Source organism: Mesoplodon densirostris, chromosome 3 (assembly GCF_025265405.1).
Source record: "Mesoplodon densirostris isolate mMesDen1 chromosome 3, mMesDen1 primary haplotype, whole genome shotgun sequence".
Taxonomy (NCBI): Eukaryota; Metazoa; Chordata; class Mammalia; order Artiodactyla; family Ziphiidae; genus Mesoplodon; species Mesoplodon densirostris.
Window position 1 is genome coordinate 125134463 of NC_082663.1, and position 25257 is coordinate 125159719.

The window sequence follows — 25257 nt, forward strand, 5'->3', positions numbered from 1 at the left end:
CGCGTGCCTAGAGCCCGTGCTCCGCAACAAGAGAAGCCACCGCAATGAGAAGCCCACGCGTGCACCACAACGAAGAGTAGCCCCTGCTCGCCACAACTAGAAAGGTCGTGCGCAGCAACGAAGACCCAACACAGCCAAAAATAAATTTATGAAAAGAAAAAAAACTGATAATAGCTACCATTTTTGTCCTAGGCAGTTTAATATATTATTTCAGTTTAATTCTCAAAACTATTCCATGAGTTACATTCTGGGTTTTTTTTTTTTCCCTTTCACTTGTGAGAAATTAAGCTTGGATAAACTAAGTCATTTGCTCAAAATCCCCCAGCTAATGAGCATCAAGACTGTAATTTAGCCACAGATACTTTCTTTTGCCTTCAAGGCCTGCCCACCTAACCTACCCTCAAACACCTCAGTCACTCAAACCCCACACTTCCCACTGCTCAGATGCAAAAAGAGACTCAGAGAGTAGAAGTCCTCAAAGCCAGAGGACAAGCAGGCTGCTGACCAGGCCTGCTGAACGCCTGTCGGGCGCTATTCCCAGAGGTTTACTGCTTCATCATGCGATCTAATATGAAAGGAAAATCACAGGGAAGTCTTATCCAAAACACCGTAAGGTGCTGAGGGGGAGATGAGAGCAGCGAACAGGCTGGGGGTGGGGGGGCAGGGGACAGGGCCCTCCACTTGGTAAGCTTGAGCTTTAAGCCTTCTGAACCCAGGAAATGGTCTACAAAACTCAGTGAGCAGGGCTCTTCCCCACCCCACGGCAGCTCTGTGTCTGCATGCATCCGTTTGTATAAGAGGTTGACTGAGGGACTGATTTTTCAGGGAAAAGGAACCATCACTTTCACACATTGTTAAAGATATCTGTGGCCCCAAAAGACCTGGGATAAGAACACAGACTCTACAAGAGCAGGAATTTTGTATCTCCACCAGCCAGCACAGTGTCAGGCACATAGCAGGCACTCAATGAATATTTGCTGCATGAATGAACAATCTGGAAGATAACCTCTGGGATCAATGTGGAAACTAAACCTTACTCCCTTCGAGGACCAGGGGAACCAATCTATGAAGCAAGCAGTGGGCTCAGTCCTTGGCATCCTCAACACCACATCACACCCCATGCCGTAAACTCTGCCAGTCACACTCCCATCCGGGCAACTGCAATCTTGATAACACATCAACAACTTGCCTTTTTGTTTGTCTGTGGCCACACGCTCGGCTTTTAGGATCTTAGTTCCCGGACCAGGGATCAAACCCAGGCCCCGGCAGTGAAAGCACCAAGTCCTAACCACTGGACTGCCAAGGAATTCCCCAACATGGCTGTTTAAATATTTATTTATTCATTCATTTATGTTTGCTCCAGAAAAAAATGCTCAAAATTACAATGCTTGTTTTCTTGAAGTTTAACCTTCAGTATTTGTTTGAAGATAATGGCCATCACGGGGGGGTCAGGTTTAGCTATTCTGTCCCTCAGCAAGGGGGCTTCACTTACACAACACCCTTGAAGTGAGGGAGATATCTGAGACTCACACAGATGCCCTTAATTTTTAGTGTGTGTGTGTGTGTGTGTGTGTGTGTGTGTGTGTGTAGAAATCAGAACTCTTATACTAAGGTAAAATGAGAGTATGAGAATATTGCCTCTACTACAGTTCTATTTTACTCATTTTATTATATTCATCAATACATCCTAACTGACTGAATATTATAAATACACTGTAAGTTGTAGGAAGATGACTGAACTAAATTATGAAAGAGGTTGGAAACATAATCACCAGAGAAGGCTAATGATAAAAATTCCCCAAGTTCTGATTACTTCACAAAGTTATCAGTGAAATTCCTAAAGATTATAAACTCAAATGCTTTACTCATGCTTTTATATAACTTTAATATCTGCTTATTAGGGTGAAGGGTATAGATTTAAATAATAGTGAAACTATTCTTCACTTAACAGTTTTCTGACTACCTAAGCATTGTTCCAGGCACTACGGACAGTGTAATGAAACAAACAAGATTGTAGCCTCTTAGAGAGTTTACATGTTAGTCAGAAAAACAAAAAATAAAATATATAAGGAGAAAATAAATCAGACTAAGGGATAACAGGGGCTTGGGAAATCATGAAGAGGAGCCATTGTAAAATACTTAAGGGTCACTCATTAGACAATTCTTGCAAATTACAAAGTAAAATGGAAGTTGTCTCAGCCAAACACAAGAAATCCTAAACTATTCGCTCTAGTAAACTCATTTGCAAGATTCAAGGCATTTTCCTATGCAACTACTTTTGGAGTTGAAGAGACGTGAGCCTCAAGTTTCCTTCCAAATGTGAATGGAAAAAGAAATCAGAGGTTTATTTACAATAGCTAAATACCATGACGTGAAAGGCATATATTTTAACTTTTTTTAAAGATTTATTGTGCTGAGGCGCCCCCTACCTGGCATTACTCAAAATTTTCTGACACCATCTTGTGGTAACTTGAATATTCATGATTGAATTCACAAAAATGTATCTGAAGTCAGCTAATAAGGGGTCGAGAGAGGGAAGGCTGCTCAGAGAGGATCACCACCAGGAATGCCAATTGGGAAGACAGGAAGCAGGTGACCAGGCTTTTCTGGACACCTGTACAAACACAGTGTGACAGTGGAAAGGGTTAAGCTAGATCAGGATCAAGCCCATCAGACTTAATTGCACATCTACTTTGCCCGTGCAGAGTACTATATTAGAGGTCACCATATGTATTATCTCATTTTGGTCTCCTCAAAATGAGTAAATCTCTTAACAAGTGTTAAGATAAGGAGTCTCCATGTTAAAAACATAATGGTATAAGACCTGCACACAAGCAGGGTAACCCTGGGATATTCTGGTCCCCGCTACACACTAGTGACTTTCATGGAAGCAAAGTGGACTGATGACCCAAATATCTACCAAAAACACTTGCCATCCTTGGAACTCACTCAGTGGACCACAAACTGCAGTGGCTAATAATTACTGCACAGGGCTCTGCACATTTGCCATACTTTCTGGGTGACACAAGGGATTTTTCAAGGTATATTTGAGTTCGTTCTGAATTTACTTACAATTTTTACATTCTTCACAGAACGTATAAACTAATCCCTTCCCTTTCCCCAAGATATAAATGTGTTGCAAATATCACTGCTTATATTATATGTATGTAACAGTCTAACAAGGGTAAAACATAGACTCTCCTACACTGTCATATACCTTGCTTTCATGTGTTTTACATATTAAAAGGCAAGAGGCCAAAAATTTCAAAATAATGGGTAAAAAACAAAATACACATTAAAACAAATACATAGCTATGAAGAGTGAGAGGTCAAGAAATAGAGTCCATCTAACTACAGGAATAACATTCAGTACATTTCTGGGAGTAGATCCATGAAGATAGGGTATATTTACGTTTCTTACTTACAAGGGGAAAATATAATAAGCTTTCATAAAGCTGACTCTTAAGAGAGTTAGGAGTTATTAACATATCAACTTTCCAGGACTTTGGTGTCCCAGTGGTTAAGACTCCAAACTCCCTATGCAGGGGGCCAGGGTTCGATCTCTGGTCAGGGAACTAGATCCCGCATGCATGCCACAACTACGACCTGGTGCAGCCAAATAAATAAAATTTTTTTTTTTTAAGAGAAAGGGGCTTCCCTGGTGGTGCAGCAGTAGAGAGTCCACCTGCCAATGCAGGGGACACGGGTTCATGCCCCGGTCCGGGAGGATCCCACATGCCACGGAGCGGCTAGGCCCGTGAGCCATGGCCGCTGAGCCTGTGCGTCCGGAGCCTGTGCTCCGCAACGGGAGAGGCCACAACAGTGAGAGGCCCACGTACCACAAAAAAAAAAAAAAAAAGCAAAGTTGACTTTATACCAAGACCAAATGATTAGTCAAAATGTCAATGACCAAAGACTAAACACAGGGCTTCCCTGGTGGCGCAGTGGTGGAGAGTCCACCTGCCGATGCAGGGCACGCGGGTTCGTGCCCCAGTCTGGAAGGATTCCGCATGCCGCAGAGCGGCTGGGCCCGTGAGCCGTGGCCACTGGGCCTGCGCATCCGGAGCCTGTGCTCCGCAACAGGAGAGGCCACAACAGTGAGAGGCCCGCGTACCGCAAAAACAAAAAAACAACAACAAAGAAAAAAAAAAAAAAAAAGACTAAACACATTTAAGTCAACAAACATTTTGAATGGCTGTTCGTTGGCCTTCGCAGTAGGAGGATGAAGTAGAAGAAACAAAGGACAAGGAGGCAAGATGTGCAGACTGTGATGCTGCCACCTGTGAAGCCCGGGTGGTAGACCACCAGATGATCCTCAAAGGCCCTTCTGGTGGGACAAGTTATGATTCTAAACAAAGGCCAACCAACGTCACTTCACACTCATTCATACCAAAATGTCCCAATAATTGGCAATGACATAATGACGTTTATTAAAAAGAATCATTCATACAATTGTGACACCAAGGAAAATCCTCTTCCCTAAACATTAAATGCAGCACTATGTACAATAGCCAAGACATGGAACCAACATAAATGTCCATCGACAGATGAATGGATAAAGATGTGGCATATATATACAATGGAATATTACCCAGCCATAAAAAGAAAGGAAACTGAGTTATTTGTAGTGAGATGGATGGACCTAGAGTCTGTCATACAGAGTGAAGTAAGTCAGAAAGAGAAAAACAAATACTGTATTCTAACACATATACATGGAATCTTAAAAAATAAATAAATAAATGATACTGATGAGCACAGTTGCAGGGCAGGAATAAAAACATAGACACAGAGAATGGACTTGAGGACACGGGGGCAGGGAGAGGGAAGCTGGGGTAAAGTGAGAGTAGCATCGACATATGTACACTACTGAATGTAAAATAGATAGCTAGTGGGAAGTAGCAGCATAGCTCAGGGAGATCAGCTCGGTGCTTTGCAATGACCTAGAGGGGTGGGGTAGGGAGGGTGGGAGGGAGGCTCAAGAAGGAGGGCATATGGGGACATATGTATGCATATGGCTGATTCACTTTGGTGTGCAACAGAAACTAACACAGTATTGTGAAACAATTATATTCCGATAAAGATCTATTTTTTTAAAAAAATGCATACACAAACCCAATGCATTTAAAGTTACAAAGTCTACAAAATAACTAATCAGTACTCTTGGGAAGCACCATGGTCCAGAAAGCACTAAGGAACTGAAGAGGAGACTAAGATACAACAACTAAATGTAATGTGGGATCCTGGATTGAATCCTAGACTGAAAAAAAATCGTATTAGTAAACAAGTGCCAAAATTTGAATAATGTTTATAGGACAGTTAACATGGTATCAGTGTTAATTCCCTGATTTTAAAAATTATATAGTGGTTTGAGGAAGTTAAGGACACGAATTTTCTGTCTGTTTTTGCAACATTTTTTAAGTCAAATTACTTCTAAATGAAAAGTTAAGAAATACACGAAAGTAAAATAAAGCAAGTCTGGGAAACAGAATGAGTTTTAGAATCTAAGAGACCTCAGTTGATGCCCACCTATGGCAGTCTCAGGCAAATTATCTCAGTCAATCCAGTTTTCTCATCTGTAAAATTAGAAAAAAAAAAAAAAAAAAAAAAATCTACCTCAAAGAGTTGTTATAGAAATTCAAGGAAATAATTTTATGTAAGTGTAACACCTGGCACCCTTACTGGTTTTGCTACTAAAAAATGACTCAATATTTTTGAAAACTTAGTTTCAAGACTTCAGTCTTTATCTTGTAACCTACTGTGGTATCATATTAAGTATACTATTAGTGCCCATTTGCAATCCAGATATATTTAAATGATTATTCAAAAATTACTAGAAGATATTTCTTATTTTCCTAGACTAGTAAAACCTCACAAGCTCATGCTTTACCATTGCAGAATTTGTAGAAGATACGACAAGGACTCCTTGACACATCCCTGCCCACTAGCATTAGGGGAAGCGCCACATTGGAGAAGAGAATAGAGAGAACACTTACTTTTTAAAAAGGCAACAAACTCTTAAGTACTCTAAAAGCCCTTACAGATTTATAATTAAAACATGAAGCTTGCACCACACTGTATGTCTGTGATATGCCCCTGAGAAGGCACTTACCACAAAAATTAATTTATTTCCCTTTGTCCCCTTTGACAGTGAGCTCCTTGAGGCCAGGGATATGTTTTATTTAGCTTTTCATCTCCCAGGGGCCAAATGATACACAGACCTATTGTGGATTTCTATTAGGAGACACATAATGAATGTTTAACTACTATACTTTGATACTTAAAATTTTCCTATCTTTCAGGCACTAAGCCACAACTTCTACTAGGTAACTTACTAAGTATGCTTTAATATTATTTAAATGACATTTTAAAAATAAGTCATAATTCGGGGTATCCCTGGTAGCGCAGTGGTTGAGAGTCTGCCTGCTGATGCAGGGGACACGGGTTTGTGCCCCGGTCTGGGAAGATCCCACATGCCGTGGAGCGGCTGGGCCCGTGAGCCATGGCCGCTGAGCCTGCGCGTCCGGAGCCTGTGCTCTGCAACGGGAGAGGCCACAACAGTGAGAGGCCTGCGTATCGCAAAAAAAAAAAAAAAAAAAAAAAAAGTCATAATTCAAATATGCACCTTTATTCATGCTTACTCTCCCTTTAATTACTCCAAGTTAAAAAGATTTCTGGGAGAACTTCCGGGTAAGATGGCGGAAGAGTAAGACGCGGAGAGCACCTTCCTCCCCACGGATACACCAGAAATACAGCTACACGTGGAACAACTCCTACAGAACACCTACTGAACGCTGGCAGAAGACCCCAGACCTCCCAAAAGGCAAGAACTCCCCACATACCTGGGTAGGGCAAAGCGGAGAGATCCCCACACAGAGGATCGGTGCCGAGCGGCACTCACCAGCCCGAGAGGCTTGTCTGCTCGCCCGCCGGGGCGCGCAGCGCTGGAAGCTGAGGCTCGGGCTTCGGTCAGAGCGCAGAGAGAGGACTGGGGCTGGCGGCGAGAACTCAGAGTGAAGGGGGCTAATGTGCCACAGCTAGCCGGGAGGGAGTCCGGGAAAACTCTGGAGCTGCCGAAGAGGCAAGAGACTTTTTCTTCCCTCTTGGTTTCCTGGTGCGCGAGGAGAGGGGATTAAGAGCGCTGCTTAAAGGGGCTCCACAGACGGGCGCGAGTCGCGACTGAAAGCGCGGAGCCCAGTGACGGGCGTGGGACGCTGGGGCTGCTGCTGCCGCCGCCAAGAAGCCTGTGTGCGAGCGCAGGTCACTGCCCACACCGCCCTTCCGGGAGCCTGTGCAGCCCGCCACTGCCGGGGTCCCGGGATCCAGGGGCGGCTTCCCTGGGAGAACGCACGGCGCGCCTCGGGCTGGTGCAACATCACGCCGACCTCTGCCGCTGCAGGCTCGCCCCGCACTCCGTGCCCCTCCCTCCCGCCCGGCCTGAGTGAGCAAGAGTCTCCAAAGCGGCTGCTCCTTTAACCCTGTCCTGTCTGAGCGAAGAACAGACGCCCTCCGGCGACCTACACGCAGAGGCGGGGCCAAATCCAAAGCTGAGACCCAGGAGCTGTGAGAACAAAGAAGAGAAAGGGAAACCTCTCCCAGCAGCCTCAGAAGCAGCGGATTAAAGCTCCACAATCAACTTGATGTACCCTGCATCTGTGGAATACATGAATAGACAACACATCATCCCAAATTGAGGAGCCAGGAGTCAGTGCTGTGCCTCTGAGGTGGGAGAGCCAACTTCAGGACACTGGTCCACAAGAGACCTCCCAGCTCCACATAATATCAAACGGCAAAAATCTTCCAGAGATCTCCATCTCAACACCAGCACCCAGCTTCACTCAACGACCAGCAAGCTACAGTGCTGGACACCCTAAGCCAAACAACTAGCAAGACAGGAACACAACGCCACCCATTAGCAGAGAGGTGGCCTAAAATCATAAAAAGTCCGCAGACACCCCAAAACACACCACCAGACGTGGACCTGCCCACCAGAAAGACAAGATCCAGCCTCATCCACCAGAACACAGGCACTAGTCCCCTCCACCAGGAAGCCTACACAACCCACTAAACCAACCTTAGCCACTGGGGACAGACACCAAAAACAACGGGAACTACGAACCTGCAGCCTGCAAAAAGGAGACCTCAAACACAGTAAAATAAGCAAAATGAGAAGACAGAAAAACACACAGCAGGAGAAGGAGCAAGATAAAAACCCACCAGATCTAACAAATGAAGAGGTAATAGGCAGTCTACCTGAAAAAGAATTCAGAATAATGATGGTAAAGATGATCCAAGATTCTATTTCCCAGATCCAAAATCTTGGAAATAGAATAGACAAAATGCAAGAAACAGTTAACAAGGACCTAGAAGAACTAAAGATGAATCAAGCATTGATTAAAAACACAATACATGAAATAAAAAATACTCTAGATGGGATCAATAGCAGAATAACTGAGGCAAAAGAACGGATAAGTGAGGTGGAAGATAAAATAGTGGAAATAACTGCTGCAGAGCAAAATAAAGAAAAAAGAATGAAAAGAACAGAGGACAGTCTCAGAGACCTCTGGGACAACATTAAATGCACCAACATTCGAATTATAGGGGTTCCAGAAGAAGAAGAGAAAAAGAAAGGGACTGAGAATATATTTGAAGAGATTATAGTTGAAAACTTCCCTAATATGGGAAAGAAAATAGTTAATCAAGTCCAGGAGGCACAGAGAGTCCCATACAGAATAAATCCAAGGAGAAATACACCAAGACACATATTAATCAAACTGTCAAAAATTAAACACAAAGAAATCATATTAAAAGCAGCAAGGCAAAAACAACAAATAACACACAAGGGAATCCCCATCAGGATAACAGCTGATCTCTCAGCAGAAACTCTACAAGCCAGAAGGGAGTGGCAGGACATAATTAAAGTGATGAAGGAGAAAAACCTGCAACCAAGATTACTCTACCCAGCAAGGATCTCATTCAGATTTGATGGAGAAATTAAAACGTTTACAGACAAGCAAAAGCTGAGAGAGTTCAGCACCACCAAACCAGCTTTACAACAAATGCTAAAGGAACTTCTCTAGGCAAGAAACACAACAGAAGTAAAAGACCTACAATAACGAACCCAAAACAATTAAGAAAATGGGAATAGGAACATACATATCGATAATTACCTTAAATGTAAATGGACTAAATGCTCCCACCAAAAGATACAGATTGGCTGAATGGATACAAAAACAAGACCCATATATATGCTGTCTACAAGAGACCCACTTCAGACCTAGAGACACATACAGACTGAAAGTAAGGGGATGGAAAAAGATATTCCATGCAAATGGAAATCACAAGAAAGCTGGAGTAGCAATTCTCATATCAGACAAAATAGACTTTAAAATAAAGACTACTAGAAGAGACAAAGAAGGACACTACATAATGATCAAGGGATCAATCCAAGAAGAAGATATAACAATTGTAAATATTTATGCACCAAACATAGGAGCACCTCAATACATAAGGCAAATACTAACAGCCATAAAAGGAGAAATCGACAGTAACACAATCATAGTAGGGGACTTTAACACCCCACTTTCACCAATGGACAGATCATCCAAAATGAAAATAAATAAGGAAACACAAGCTTTAAATGATACATTAAACAAGATGGACTTAATTGATATTTATAGGACATTCCATCCAAAAACAACAGAATACACATTTTTCTCAAGTGCTCATGGAACATTCTCCAGGATAGATCATATCTTGGGTCACAAATCAAGCCTTGGTAAATTTAAGAAAATTAAAATTGTATCAAGTATCTTTTCCGACCACAATGCTATGAGACTAGATATCAATTACAGGAAAAGAGCTGTAAAAAATACAAACACATGGAGGCTAAACAATACACTACTTAATAACGAAGTGATCACTGAAGAAATCAAAGAGGAAATTAAAAAATACCTAGAAACAAATGACAATGGAGACACGACGACCCAAAACCTATGGGATGCAGCAAAAGCAGTTCTAAGAGGGAAGTTTATAGCAATACAATCCCACCTTAAGAAACAGGAAACATCTCGAATAAACAACCTAACCTTGCACCTAAAGCAATTAGAGAAAGAAGAACAAAAACATCCCAAAGTTAGCAGAAGGAAAGAAATCATAAAAATCAGATCAGAAATAAATGAAAAAGAAATGAAGGAAATGATAGCAAAGATCAATAAAACTAAAAGCTGGTTCTTTGAGAAGATAAACAAAATTGATAAACCATTAGCCAGACTCATCAAAAAAAAAAAGGGAGAAGACTCAAATCAATAGAATTAGAAATGAAAAAGGAGAAGTAACAACTGACACTGCAGAAATACAAAAGATCATGAGAGATTACTATAAGCAACTCTATGCCAATAACATGGACAACCTGGAAGAAATGGACAAATTCTTAGAAATGCACAACCTGCCGAGACTGAACCAGGAAGAAATAGAAAATATGAACAGACCAATCACAAGCACTGAAATTGAAACTGTGATAAAAAATCTTCCAACAAACAAAAGCCCAGGACCAGATGGCTTCACAGGCGAATTCTATCAAGCATTTAGAGAAGAGCTAACACCTATCCTTCTGAAACTCTTCCAAAATATAGCAGAGGGAGGAACACTCCCAAACTCATTCTACGAGGCCACCATCACCTTGATACCAAAACCAGACAAGGATGTCACAAAGAAAGAAAACTACAGGCCAATATCACTGATGAACATAGATGCAAAAATCCTCAACAAAATACTAGCAAACAGAATCCAACAGCACATTAAAAGGATCATACACCATGATCAAGTGGGGTTTATTCCAGGAATGCAAGGATTCTTCAATATACGCAAATCAATCAACGTGATACACCATATTAACAAATTGAAGGAGAAAAACCATATGATCATCTCAATAGATGCAGAGAAAGCTTTCGACAAAATTCAACACCCATTTATGATAAAAACCCTGCAGAAAGTAGGCATAGAGGGAACTTTCCTCAACATAATAAAGGCCATATATGACAAACCCACAGCCAGCATCGTCCTCAATGGTGAAATACTGAAACCATTTCCACTAAGATCAGGAACAAGACAAGGGTGCCCACTCTCACCACTCTTATTCAACCTAGTTTTGGAAGTTTTAGCCACAGCAATCAGAGAAGAAAAGGAAATAAAAGGAATCCAAATTGGAAAAGAAGAAGTAAAGCTGTCACTGTTTGCAGATGACATGATACTATACATAGAGAGTCCTAAAGATGCTACTAGAAAACTACTAGAGCTAATCAATGAATTTGGTAAAGTTGCAGGATACAAAATTAATGCACAGAAATCTCTGGCATTCCTATATACTAATGATGAAAAATCTGAAAGTGAAATCAAGGAAACACTCCCATTTACCATTGCAACAAAAAGAATAAAATATCTAGGAATAAACCTACCTAAGGAGACAAAAGACCTGTATGCAGAAAATTATAAGACACTGATGAAAGAAATTAAAGATGATACAAATAGATGGAGAGATGTACCATGTTCTTGGATTGGAAGAATCAACATTGTGAAAATGACTCTACTACCCAAAGCAATCTACAGATTCAATGCAATCCCTATCAAACTACCACTGGCATTTTTCACAGAACTAGAAGAAAAAATTTCACAATTTGTATGGAAGCACAAAAGACCCCGAATAGCCAAAGCAATCTTGAGAACGAAAAATGGAGGTGGAGGAATCAGGCTCCCTGACTTCAGACTATACTACAAAGCTACAGTAATCAAAACAGTATGGTACTGGCACAAAAACAGAAAGATAGATCAATGGAACAGGATAGAAAGCCCAGAGTTAAACGCACGAACATATGGTCACCTTATCTTTGATAAAGGAGGCAGGAATGTACAGTGGAGAAAGGACAGTCTCTTCAATAAGTGGTGCTGAGAAAACTGGATAGGGACATGTAAAAGTATGAGATTAGATCACTCCCTAACACCATACACAAAAATAAGCTCAAAATGGATTAAAGACCTAAATGTAAGGCCAGACACTATCAAACTCTTAGAGGAAAACACAGGCAGAACACTCTGTGACATAAATCACAGCAAGATCCTTTTTGACCCACCTCCTAGAGAAATGGAAATAAAGACAAAAATAAACACATGGGACCTAATGAAACTTCAAAGCTTTTGCACAGCAAAGGAAACCATAAACAAGACCAAAAGACAACCCTCAGAATGGGAGAAAATATTTGCAAATGAAGCAACTGACAAAGGATTAATCTCCAAAATTTATAAGCAGCTCATGCAGCTCAATAACAAAAAAACAAACAACCCAATCCAAAAATGGGCAGAAGACCTAAATAGACATTTCTCCACAGAAGATATACAGACTGCCAACAAACACATGAAAGGATGCTCAACATCTTTACTCATTAGAGAAATGCAAATCAAAACTACAATGAGATATCATCTCACACCAGTCAGAATGGCCATCATCAAAAAATCTAGAAACAATAAATGCTGGAGAGGGTGTGGAAAAAAGGGAACACTCTTGCACTGCTGGTGGGAATGTGAATTGGTACAGCCGCTATGGAGAACGGTATGGAGGTTCCTTAAAAAACTACAAATAGAACTACCATATGACCCAGCAATCCCACTACTAGGCATATACCCTGAGAAAACCATAATTCAAAAAGGACATGTACCAAAATGTTCATAGCAGCCCTATTTACAATAGCCCGGAGATGGAAACAACCTAAGTGTCCATCATCGGATGAATGGATAAAGAAGATGTGGCACATATATACAATGGAATATTACTCAGCCATAAAAAGAAATGAAATTGAGCTATTTGTAATGAGGTGGATAGACCTAGAGTCTGTCATACAGAGTGAAGTAAGTCAGAAAGAAAAAGACAAATACTGTATGCTAACACATATATATGGAATTTAAGAAAAAAAATGTCATGAAGAACATAGGGGTAAGACAGGAATAAAGACACAGACCTAGTAGAGAATGGACTTGAGGATATGGGGAGGGGGAAGGGTAAGCTGTGACAAAGTGAAAGAGCGGCATGGACATATATACACTACCAAACGTAAGGTAGATAGCTAGTGGGAGATCAGCTCGGTGCTTTGTGACCGCCTGGAGGGGTGGGATAGGGAGGATGGGAGGGAGACGCAAAAGGGAGGGCATATGGAAACATATGTATATGTATAACTGATTAAATTTGTTATAAAGCAAAAATTAAAAAAAAAAAAGAAAGCTAAAAAAAATTTTAAAAATAAAAAAAATAAAAAAAGATTTCTGCAGACTACTTCTCTCAGCTTTTTATTTTCAAGTTCATGGATTTACATGTCATAAATTATTTCTGTTAGTATTATTATAACGATTTTTAACAAGTACTTTAAAAGTACTTGTTTTAAACAAGTACTAAAGCACCTACTATGTGGTGACGTTAAACTATGTATATTGTATGCAACTGTGTGCATTATCCAACTTACTTTCCCCCAACAACTCCAGATGATATTATTATTAATATTATGCAGATGAGGAAACTGAGGCATAGCAAAATGAACTGACTTGCCCAAACTCACACAGCTTGAAGCACCCCAACACCTGGCTGATGTCAGAGCCCACGCTCTTCCTGTCTGCACCTTCTTCCCGTCGTGCCTAATTTTCTAGTGGAATTGAGGATAGGAAGATAAAAGTGAAGAAAGACGATTATAGTGTGAACAAAAAGATAAATAACCATTATGCTAACCCAGGCCTATCATTTTCAAATCACTTATTTTGGAAGTACGGGTCCACTCCAAATATTTCAGGAGCTCTGTAGGGAGAGATGTTCCACACATGTGCCAGATATGCAAGGAAGAAAAAATAGGATCAGAAATGGAAACATTATTAATTACCCAATCAACTTTCTACTCTAAATGGAAATAGCCATTCATAAATCCCCTTTCTGAGTTTAAGGGTAAACATTCAAACCATTTTGTTCACAACATCAAGCTCCTGGCTAGAATAAATAAAATCCGAGGCCACTGTGTTGAAGCAAAGAAATTATTTTAATCTGTCTGCTTGATTACAGTACCCAAAGTAAGGACATGTTACTGAATCCACACCGGCTTCGGTCTGAAATTACATAAGGCTAAATCCTGAAGACAGTATTTCACTCATTCATTCAATAAGATTTTGCTGATAACCTACTATGTTCCAGGATCTCTTTGGATACTTGAGATACATCAGGAACAGATGATAAAATCTCCACCCATGAAGCTTACACTCTATTCACAGTGATTCTTTTACCTACAGCATAACAAGAAAATCAACCTGAACAACTCTATGCTAAGAAAAACTGTAGCTTCTTTGGCCTCATTTAAGAATAAACAAGAAAAATCCAGGCCACATAATGGCCTTTTGTATGACTTTAAATTTCAGGTAGACAAAATTTAGGAAGTCTTTTAGGAAGAAATTTTTAGAAAATCTAGGAATCCAGCTCATGCAAGGCAAGCCCATTAAACAGGCCCATGTTAGCTTCCAGAGATGAGTAAGCCTATCAGCTGCTATATCCATCTATGCAACAGTGTGTTCTCTTTGCAGATGGTTTTCAGTAAAAGGAAGGAAACAGCTATAAGTGATGATAACTAGAAAGCTAAGAGTCATTCAAAGAAAGAAACCAAAACACACTGTCAGGAGCACTGACACTGTAGTTCATGGAAAGTGTAGTTTAGCATCTGATGAATAAACCATCTTGGTTTTCACAGCACTCCTCTATGAAGAGTTCAATGAGAAACATTGCACTCCACGAACAAAGAGTATTGTGGTGTTTGTTTTCAAGGTGCCACTTAGCTTTGAGAGTATGTAGCTAATATTTTGCCTGTGGTATCCAACAGGCAGGTGTAAGAAGAGCAAACATTCCTCAGGTTTTAAAAATAGCAGGATATTATAACTTGGAAGGCAAGCCGTAACATACCAAAAGCCAGAGATCAGTAGACTCTATTTAAAATAGAACTTCCTCAGTGCTGTAGCACCTTCAAACATACCATTGTGCAAAATCAGATTAAATGCTTCCCAGAGATCCTATGATTGTCCCTTCTGCCAAGTGCTTTCCTTTGAATTAAAAAAAAAAAAATACAAAAGGAGTAAAAGAAAAATAAAAGTGTATTTTGCTAAAAGGATCATTCTTACTACCTTATGCTTTAAAAGAAACACATGCTTGTCAAACTGTTACACATCTGATCCTCACAACAATCCTGGGAGACTGGTGGGGTACATAGCATATCATTTCACAGATAAGAAATTAAGACAGTAGGGTTGTGTCATAAGGTTGTGCATGTTGCTCACTGCACAAGGTTTTCTAGTCAAGCAGGCCATTGGGCACCTAGAAGAAGGAGCACTTTTTTCTAACTTGCATAAGTAGCCCCATACACCTCCCACTAGCCCCATTTACTGTGAGCTTATGGGTGTAGAACACCTAGATGATGCCTCTTTCTAATTTGCTCAAGGGCACAGTATAGGCTGGTGAAAACTGTTTCCCAAGGCCACCTCAAAACTGCTTTTAATGAAGGAAGCACAATGATTGGAATCCAGGTCTACTGACTTCCAGTTCATGGCTTTAAATAATGTAAGGTGGGGACCTCCCTGGTGGTCCAGTGGTTAAGACTCCTTGCTTCTACTGCAGGGGGCACAGATTTGATCCCTGGTCAGGAAACTAAGATCCCGCATGCCGCGCAGCCAAAAAAAAAAAAAAAAAAAAGAGAGAGAAAGAAAAGAAAAGAAAAAAGAATGAATAATGTAAGGTAAAAATTCTCAGAGCAACTGAATTTACTGACATCCTAGAGACAGTCACATAGCCCCATCCAGGGATCTCTGAAGGACTGCCTTGTGAATAGAAAGAATGCAAGTGTACTGTCCATAGAGATAACACTGTCCCATCCCTAGACCTTTTCTGCAAATGTCCTCCTCCACTTTCCCTAGCCTTACCTTCCAAAATGTCCTCCTCAGTTTTTACTTACTATGTGCCAGGCACTTTGCTAAGTATTGTATAAGAACTCTTCCAGGGCTTCCCTGGTGGTGCAGTGGTTGAGAGTATGCCTGCCGATGCAGGGGACGCGGGTTCGTGCCCCGGTCCGGGAGGATCCCACATGCCGCGGAGCGGCTGGGCCCGTGAGCCATGGCCGCTGAGCCTGCACGTCCGGAGCCTGTGCTCCGCAACAGGAGAGGCCACAACAGTGAGAGGCCCGCGTACTGCAAAAAAAAAAAACAAAACTCTTCCAGATCCTAACTAAACCGAGCTAGAGAAGTGACCTCAGCTATAACACCTGGCACCTAAAAACTGCCCACCTGAGCCCAGCCAACTCATAGAAATGTGAGAATTAAAAGCTTTCCATCAAAAGCTTACCATTGGTTTAGGCCACTAAATCACTAGGGTGATCTGTTACACAGCAGATAACCAAAACAATGTATTTTTCTCACCCTCGCACCTTCAAAGCTATACCCTTAGACCAGGCACAACCGGTCGGAGATGAATAAACCCTGAGAGAAGACTGCAGGCAAAAGGAAACTGTAGACTCTACACAAAGTGGAGTCTACAGCACGGTATTCCCTCAGTGATTATCTGAGTGTCTATTATGTGCAAGGCAGCACAGCCTGGTGATTAGGGGGTGTGAGCTTGGAGTCAGATGTGTTGAAATCCTGGCTCTCCCACTTGCTAGCTGCGGGAGCTTGGAATCTGAACCGCAGTTTCTCCAGACCATGGAATGGAAGTCAATCCTAACTACTTCCTGAAGCTGCTGGGAGGAGTAAAAACGATAACGTATGACAGCACTTCCTCCCCCACCCCACCGGCCTAGGAAACTCGTCTCATGTTTCAGCCATCACTTCCCAAATGTCAGTTTCTCGAAGAAGTCTTCCCTATGTCACCCTCCGGGACTTCGCAACACTGTGAACTTTCCCTGTGTAAATACATATCATCAGCTGGAGTTACGTTTTCCCTTGTTAATCATTTATTAGTGTCAGTCTCACCCACCAGAGACCATCAGCTCCATGAGAAGAGAGTCTGTCTGTGATGCCCTACACCCAGCGCTGAGCCTGGCACACAAAGTGTCTCTAAACACCTGCTGAATGAAGGAAAAGCATTTAGCCCAGAAGCTTGACACATGCCAAGTACTCTCTAAATGAGAGCTTGGCACTGTGCTACGTGTTTCCTCAGTAGTGAGACCTACCCCGAGGAAGGTTAGAGCCTGATGAGGGAAAAGACACATGCAGTAGTAACTAGCCAACACTGTAGAAGACGGTCACTGAGGCCCAAAGTGTCCCTCCAGCTCTGACAAGGCAGAGACTGCCTCTTGATGAGGACAACCCAGAAAGGCTTTCCAAAGGGGCAGTGACACTGGAGAATCCACACTCCAAAGTGCCAGCCCTAAAACAAAAATGGGGTGTTGGCTTTTTCTCTTTAGGGCCCAGAAGCCTAGCCTAAGGCAAAGTCTACAGCACATCTGTAATTCATTTATTCATTCATTTATTCATTCATCATTCATCAGATTTGTATTGAGCACCTAGTAGGTACCAGGTACTACATACAGGAGATAATTAACAATATTAACCAGCTGACATTCCCCCCCAAAAAAGGCCTCCATGGCAGCATCATGTTAACCAGGGTCCTACTCACTCCTTTGTGACCTGGGCCCCCAAGTGCATCCTCTAATGGAGGTCAGGTCTTATCACTTAAAAAAATCCATCTCCAGGCTTCCAGGTGGCACACCGGGAGCACTGCCAGTGGCAGCTGTCCAAGGCAAATTACAATTCTTGCAAATCTTCCTCAACATCGTGAAAGCTGAAAGAAGATCTGATACAACACTCATCTGTGGACAAAAAACGTCACCTGCCATTTCAGTAAACAAACGATGTTGTGGCCATAAGTCCTTCAGCCTCTGCAGCCATCCCCAGCGGTGCACCCTGAGGGGGTTCAGGACGGAGAAAAACAGGATACAGGTCCTAGATAGTTAAGGCACTTATCAAAGGAATTTCAATGGGCCCAGACTCTTGCATTGTTCCATACACAGAAAAACACTAATTTCATTAACTTGAGATGTCCCATTTTCTTTAATTAGCAGTAATCTTTGGATGGTCAACTATCCTTTTTTTTGTCTGAACTCCTATATACCCTGGCCCCTCCCTTTCCTCCTCAGACCAGCCCCAAGGAGCTATCTCAGAGGCTGTATCCAGGCTTAAGTCCTCAGCAAGTCTGCCCAATAAAACATAATTCTCAACTTTTAGGCTGTGCATTTTTTTAAGTGGACACATCTTAGATGCAGAAACTGAAGCCTAGAGAGAAAATGACCCTTGACCAAGGTCATCAAGTGAACCAACTAAAGGCAGAACCAGACTAGAAAGAAATTTCCCATTCTACCGTTACGAGCCACAGTCCCAGGAGCAGCTCTTGAGATAAAGAGGGCCACTGAATATTGAGGCTAGGGTGTACAGTTATAGTAGCACAAACAACAACAATATATTTTAAAGAACTTAGCAAGCATCAGTCACTGTGATAAGCACTTTACGGGAATTATTTCACTTGAATCCTCACAACTCCTGAGTTGGTACTATTATTTTTCCCATTTTACATATTACAAAACTAAGGCATGGGGACTGCCCAAAGTCCCAAGCTGTTAATAAAAGAGAAAGTGGTGAGGTGGTAGATGACGGCTTCAACAGCCTCCACTAGCTTTGAAGGAGTCAATGATGTACTAGAGAGATCGAGAAGCCCTGTGCAGCCTCACCGGAGCTCCAGAACTTGGGTTCCCCGCGACTCTCCCTCCAGCTGGGGCAGGGTGTGAACGTGATGCCGCGCACGGAGCCTTTCGCTCATCCTGGTGGGGGAGCTCTCAAGGAAATCCACCCCCGCCCTCGCCCAGCACATCCCAGAGGCGAAACCCGCAGTTGGAAGGGGAGACCGACCGTGGGTGTGGACCTCCGAGCGGGCAGAGGGGTGCAGAGTGGAGGTGAGGGGAGCTGCGGGCGCCCGCTGCCCGGAGCGCAGACCGCTGGGCCACCGGGGCAGCGCGGGAGAATGCAAGCCCCGGCCGAGAAAGAGCGGGGCGAATACCTTTCGGAGGAAGCTGGCGACCACCTGCTCGAAGGGGTACTTGAACACCTCGTGCACGTCCACGGTGACCCCCATTCCGGCGCGCCTGCCACGCCTCCGCCGAGCACACTGCTGCTGGAGCTCTGTAGGTGCCGGGCCGCAGGCGTCCGCGTCAGGGTAGCCGAAGGGGCGTGGGAGGTTTTTTTTCTCCTCCTTTTTCAAACTTTCGAAACTTTATTGTCCAGAGAACCAGACAGTCGGTCACGCCCCCGCCCCCTTCTGCCAGCGTCCCGTCGGGCGGCGGGCGCGGGAGGTGCCTGGGCCCCTGGCGGTGTCGACTGGAGGCGCCTGGAGCGGCCCAGCCCCGGCCCCGCCCCTCCCCGCGCCGGTCACGCCTCTTCCTGACCACGCCACGCCCCCGACCACGCCTATGGACCCAAGTATCCGCCCTGGAGCCGCGGCGCAGTGTGTTGGAGGCTTGGACCCTGCCACTGAGGCTTTTGTCATCACCTCTCCTGGACCCTTAAGCCGCTATTGGCAGCACTAAAAAAAAAGTAATAATAAATACATAAACTACCCTCCCTCCAAGTTTAGGGATTGTAATATAACCCCCCTCGTGTTGCCGAGTCCTGTGTGACAAAGACCAACAGCTTCATTACTCACACGACCCGGGCAGCTGCCTCTGTGGCTTTAGGTTGCATCTCAAGTACTTAAAAATTGCCCATATCTGCATCTGACTCCGTAAGGAAATCCTACGCTCAGGAAAGGTTAAACACCATGGAGCAAGCAAGTGAATCCATTAATCCAATAACTTATCCAACATGTTACTTCCTGAGCACCTACTATGTGCCAAGCACTGTGGTAGGCACTGCATTCCGCAGTAAGGAAAGCACAGTCCCTGCTGTCAGATAATTTAACACCCAATAAACAAAATAGAAAAAGAAGCAGGATAATAGCTCAAAGTTACAGGCGGCATGATTTTAGCTCGGATAAATAAGGGAGGTCTTTGAGGTGGTGGCTTTTTCATTTATAATTTTATAATCTCACTTACACATAGTCATACTGGACTGGCAAAACCCTAGCCTTGGATAAATCCAGCTCTCCACTTACTCACTGCCTCACCCAAGCCACTGAAAGGGCCTGGAGGAAAACTACTATACACCCAGGCCTCTCTTTAGATTCATAACCACCAACCTCAGGGGGCCTTTTTTTTTTTTTTTTTTTTTTTTGCGGTACGCGGGCCTCTCACTGCTGTGGCCTCTGCCGTTGCGGAGCACAGGCTCCGGACGCGCAGGCTCAGCGGCCATGGCCCACGGGCCCAGCCGCTCCGCAGCATGTGGGATCTTCCCAGACCGGGGCACAAACCCGTGTCCCCTGCATCGGCAAGCAGACTCTCAACCACTGCGCCACCAGGGAAGCCCTCTGGGGGCCTTTTTAATGGTGCTTAGACAAAAACACTGCATTTCTCTAACCCACTTACTGTGCCAGGCTCCTCTCTCTTCAAACCTCCAACACACCCCTCCCCAGCCTTATTCTCAGGTGATTACCTTGCTTCCTTTTTCCCTTACTAAATAGGAAACATCTCTCTACCACATCTATCTACCCACCTGTCCAAATGCCCTGCCTTCTCTCCTGTTCTTGTGGACAAACTGTTGCCACTTAGTTGAGGGCCAATCTCTCCCCTTGTCCACCAAATCCAGGCATGGGCTGCATATAGTTAACAAACAGCTCTCCTTTAAAAAACAAACCAAAACAAGGCCCTGATGTCTAATGGCTGCAATTTTTGTGGTGTAAATATTCCCACCATGGCCAATTTGAAATGACCAGCATGGTGTCATTTCCACCACCCACCTCCACTCACGATAGACATAACTGCAAGAACACAGACCATGGTAAAGGTAGCAATGAAGTTAGGAAGGGAAGCTTTTTGAATATCTATTACCTTTTAAAATATTGTTTATTTAATAGTAAATTTATATAATTTAATATTTAATTCCAGTTGTGTTTAACAACCAGCTGATGAGGTTCAGAACACAGTATCCCAAAACATGCACTTTAGCGTATAGGATATTTTAAGCTGAAGGAGTCTGAGAAAACAGCAGAAGCAGAAAGATCTCTCTGGCTGTCCCCCACCCTTCTCCCCTGAAGCAGGTCATAAGACCCTCTTCTAACAGGTGCCCCTCTATACCTGGAGGAAAGAAGCATCTTTATCTCCAGGATGAAGGGTCACCAGGAAGAATCCGAACAAACAGGCCTTGCCAAGTTTCCCCCAGTTTACTACACTTACCTCGTACCCTTTGTCCTATCATATTTCTCCACAACTGCCCACTCTTCATCAAACCTAGAATAAAGACACTTAGGTTTAACCATTTCTTCAGGTCTTCATTTCCTGATGAAGGCTCCCATGTCACTTATAAAACTTACAGTAAGTAAATGTGTATGCTTTTCTCCTGTTAATCTGTCTTTGTCAGTTTAATTTTCACATCCAGCCAGGGACCCTAAGAGGGTCAATGAAAACTTCTTCCTCCCCTACACAGCTCTACCACATCCCTAAAAGTTCTTTGTCCTCTTTCTGGTTCAAGGACATCTCAAGCCATATCCACTCCCTCTTTTTTGAATCATCAGTTTTGCCTCTACTGGATCATTACAACCGGCATACAAGTACACTGTGATTTCTTCCATCTTAAAAAAAAAAAAAAATCTACTCTTAACCCCATATCTTCTTTCAGCTCTATTTCAACTCTCTGCTCCATTTTTTTCCTATAATCTCTTGAACCCATTCCAGCCAGTTCAGGCCCCTGGCACTCCACTGAACTTACTGCTGTCAAGGTCGCCAAGGACCAAATTGCTAAACCCACTAGTTAATTCTTAATCCCCACCTTACTAAACCTATGGGCTGCATTATCTTGAAATACTGAATGAGAAGTGAGGTGGAGAGTTAGGCACCAAAGCCATTGCATGTTGAATGTATGTATAAAGCAACTCTACTATATCACCAACCCATCCTTACAGGAAAAGAACAAACACCAATGTCCCTGGGGAATTACACAGGCCTACAAAGGAGAGATAATTTGCTTGTGGAGTTGATGGTGTCTCTGATCTGCCTCTGCAACCGACAGCAGCTGGATACTGGGTGTGAAAGAGAAGCTCCTACCAGACTGGACCCTGTGCCCACGCTCCACCTGGACCACCGATTTCTTCCAGAATGTATCCTTGGACAGCTGCTCACCCACTCCTGATCAACCAGCCACAAAAGGCTAAGGTTGTGTCCTGAAAGATTAAAGGACCCAGCACCTGTTGGCTCTACTTGGGCTGGCTGGCCAACTGCCTTGTGTAAGAACAAACACTACCTGCCCGTTCCAAGGACATCAGAGCACTCTGAAGGTGAAAAGGGGTGCCAGGCTTGACAAGGGAGGCCACCTCCAAGCAGTCTTGTGGCTCAGCATCACAGCCAGTTTGCACAACTTACTCGCTGTGTCCCAAGGAAGAGAAAAGGGCTATGAAACAAATTTCCTTTGCTTTGAAATTGAGTGGCTTAACCAGTCAGGGACTCGAGTTTGGAAATTTGCTGGCCAACCTCACAAGTTCATGACCTTATTTGGCCTTTAAGATACCAGACTCATCTTTGTATCTTCAAGGCAAGGCCCAGTAGAAGAACATCCAATACATTTGGATGGAAAGAATGGATGATTGGCCCATTATAAATACTGTGAGATTTAAGTGGATGGAGAGCTTCAGCCCTGAACTTCTCTCCTTGCCCTCTCACCTCTGTGCTGTTCTCACCCTCTTCATGCTGACTGTCTCTCTCTCACTGATCTTTCTTATCCAGTCTTGTAATTGTCTGTTTATGTGAATTCTCCATTGAACTGTGAGGTTGTCCAGACTGGAAAGAACTGTGTCTTATTCACTCTTCCCTATTCAGTGCTGGGTAGGAAAAAACCTCAGTCCACCTCTTGTGTTTCTTTTATTCTCACATTACTACCACACTCACACTTCTGACACTAGATGCGTAGGGGTTTCCCTCACATCAGGCAATTCTGTGACACCTGGGTGTCACAGCTGGGTGTCCTCCAATTTAACACAATTCTGACACGATCTATCTGAAGATAGCTTCAGACCCCACGGGTTAAGGGCTCACTCCCACAAGACGGCCCCTCCCTCCAGGTGTCAAGCCCATGTCAAGGTGATTACCTGATGGGCTATAGATCAGAGGTTCCCACGGTTCAATTGATTTGCTAGAGCAGCTCACAGAACTCAGGGAAACAGTTTACTTACTGTTTACCGTTTTCTTATAAAAGGATATGACAAAGGTTAGAGATGAACATCCAGATGGAAGAGTTGCATAGGACTAGGTGGGAAGGGGCATCGAGCTTCCGTGCCCTCTCCGGCCATCCCATTCCCCCAGCACCTCCACATGTTCAGCAACCTGGAAGCTCTCCAAGCCCCATACTTTGGGGATTTTTATGAAGGCTTCATCACACATAGGCAGGATCAATCATTAACTCCACTTCCAGCCCATTTCCCGTCTCTGGAGCATGGGGGATGCGGCTGAAAATTCCAAGTTTCTAATCCTGATTTGGTCTTTCTGGTGATCAGCCCCCATCCAGCAGCCTACCCAGAGTTGCCTCATTAGAACAAAAGACACTCCTATCACCCAGAAATTTCCAAGGGATTTAGGAGCTTGGTGTCAGGAACAGAGTCAAAGACCAAATACTAGAACAAAATATGCTCCTAGTGCTCTGATCACTTACGATATGACAAGGGTTTCAGGAGCTCTGTGCCAGGAGGAGTTTAAGAGGTGGGAGAGGGGAGTGTAGGGGGGAGGGCGGCAGAGACCAATATATATTTTTTCTATTATTCTACAAGTGCCTAGCACATAGTATATATTGAATAAATTCATGAATGTACTTAACATAGAATATGACCTTGAGCGAGTTCCTTCCTGCCCCTGCACCTCAGTTTCACCATCAACAAAATGACCACATGGGCCAATTTTATCTCTAAATTCCCTTCTAGCTCCCTGAGATTTCAGATATGGACTAGAGACTCAGGGCAGGCAACATGGACACAAGGGCACAAAGCAGAAATCTGCAGGGAAAACAAGGCAAAATCTCAGAACAAGTTCACAATGTCAGGGTAAGATAGACCCATGGCATCATTGAACCAGACTTCTCTTCCCCCAATTAAGGATGACACTGGTCAGACAAAGCGTATGGTCAGGTCACTCAGAATAGCGGTTCTCTTGCTTTCTGTACATCCCCTGCTTTAACTACACCTACTCACATGACTGACCTTCCCTCTAAATTATAGAGCCTAATTGGTAAATGCCTACATACTTGCCCCTAGCCCCAACTAGTGATTGTTCTAATCTTTAGATCAGAACTATCTCCACTATGATAATTTATCAAAAGAGTGTGCCCCTCTGCTGGTTTCCCTGGCAACCTGACTTCAATTCCCTCTGCAACTGGTAACACATACACATTCCTCCCCAGCCAAAGACTTCTGCCATGCCCTGCCCTCCCTCTACAGACGGTGGGGTGACAGTGGGGTGTAGCTCCAGGACCTTGCTTTAGACATGTAAGCTCTCCCATCCATTAAACCGGTGATGTCTCTGTCCCTGACTCTGGGCTCTTTCTTCAGTCTTAAGGCTGGGCAAGTAAAGGGCTTGCAGGCCTGAGGGGTGCAGCTCCACACAAAGGAAGTTCAAGAATTTTAATCAGGCAGAGAAGAAACGTTCCAGGGCAAGGAGCCAGCTGGTCATCATACCATCCATGTGTTATAGAGAACCTAGAAGGTATTCAATTTCCAACGCAGAGCAAAACAAATATGTAGAATATCTGGTATTACAGAAGTATGTGTGCTAAGGAGAAAAAGTGTAGAAGAAGGATGATAAATGGGGGCAGGGCAGAAGGGAAGACTTCCCAGACAAAGTGACATTTAAGTAGAAGATTTGAAAGAAGAGAGGGAGCAAGTCGTGCTCATACTTGAAGGATGATCATTCCAGGCAGAGGGAGTAGCAAGTTCAAAGGCCCTGAGACGGTGCTCCTTTGCCTGGTGTATTTGAGAACTGAGGCCAGTGTGGCTGGAGCAGAGTCCTGGGAGAAAAGGTCAAAAAAGTAACAAGGATGTAGGTCACAGAGAGTCTTCTAGGCCTTTGGTGAAGATTTTGGCTT

General features: G+C 43.4%; 1 protein-coding gene across 4 annotated transcripts in view; it reads right to left on the reverse strand.

Annotated features, from left to right (window-relative positions):
* PRELID2 (PRELI domain containing 2) overlaps nucleotides 1-19266 on the reverse strand; it is a 91961-nt gene extending 72695 nt beyond the window's left edge. For 2 of the 4 annotated variants that reach the window (XM_060093570.1, XM_060093573.1), the window contains exon 1: nucleotides 19106-19266. In XM_060093570.1, the coding sequence (XP_059949553.1) occupies nucleotides 19106-19180 (75 nt within the window). In that variant the 5' untranslated portion in view covers nucleotides 19181-19266. Of the gene's footprint in view, nucleotides 1-2429; nucleotides 2455-5526; nucleotides 5549-19105 lie in introns of those variants that run through there. The other 2 variants (XM_060093572.1, XM_060093571.1) reach the window with 2 other exon arrangements.
* Between the last annotated feature and the right edge of the window lie 5991 nt (nucleotides 19267-25257).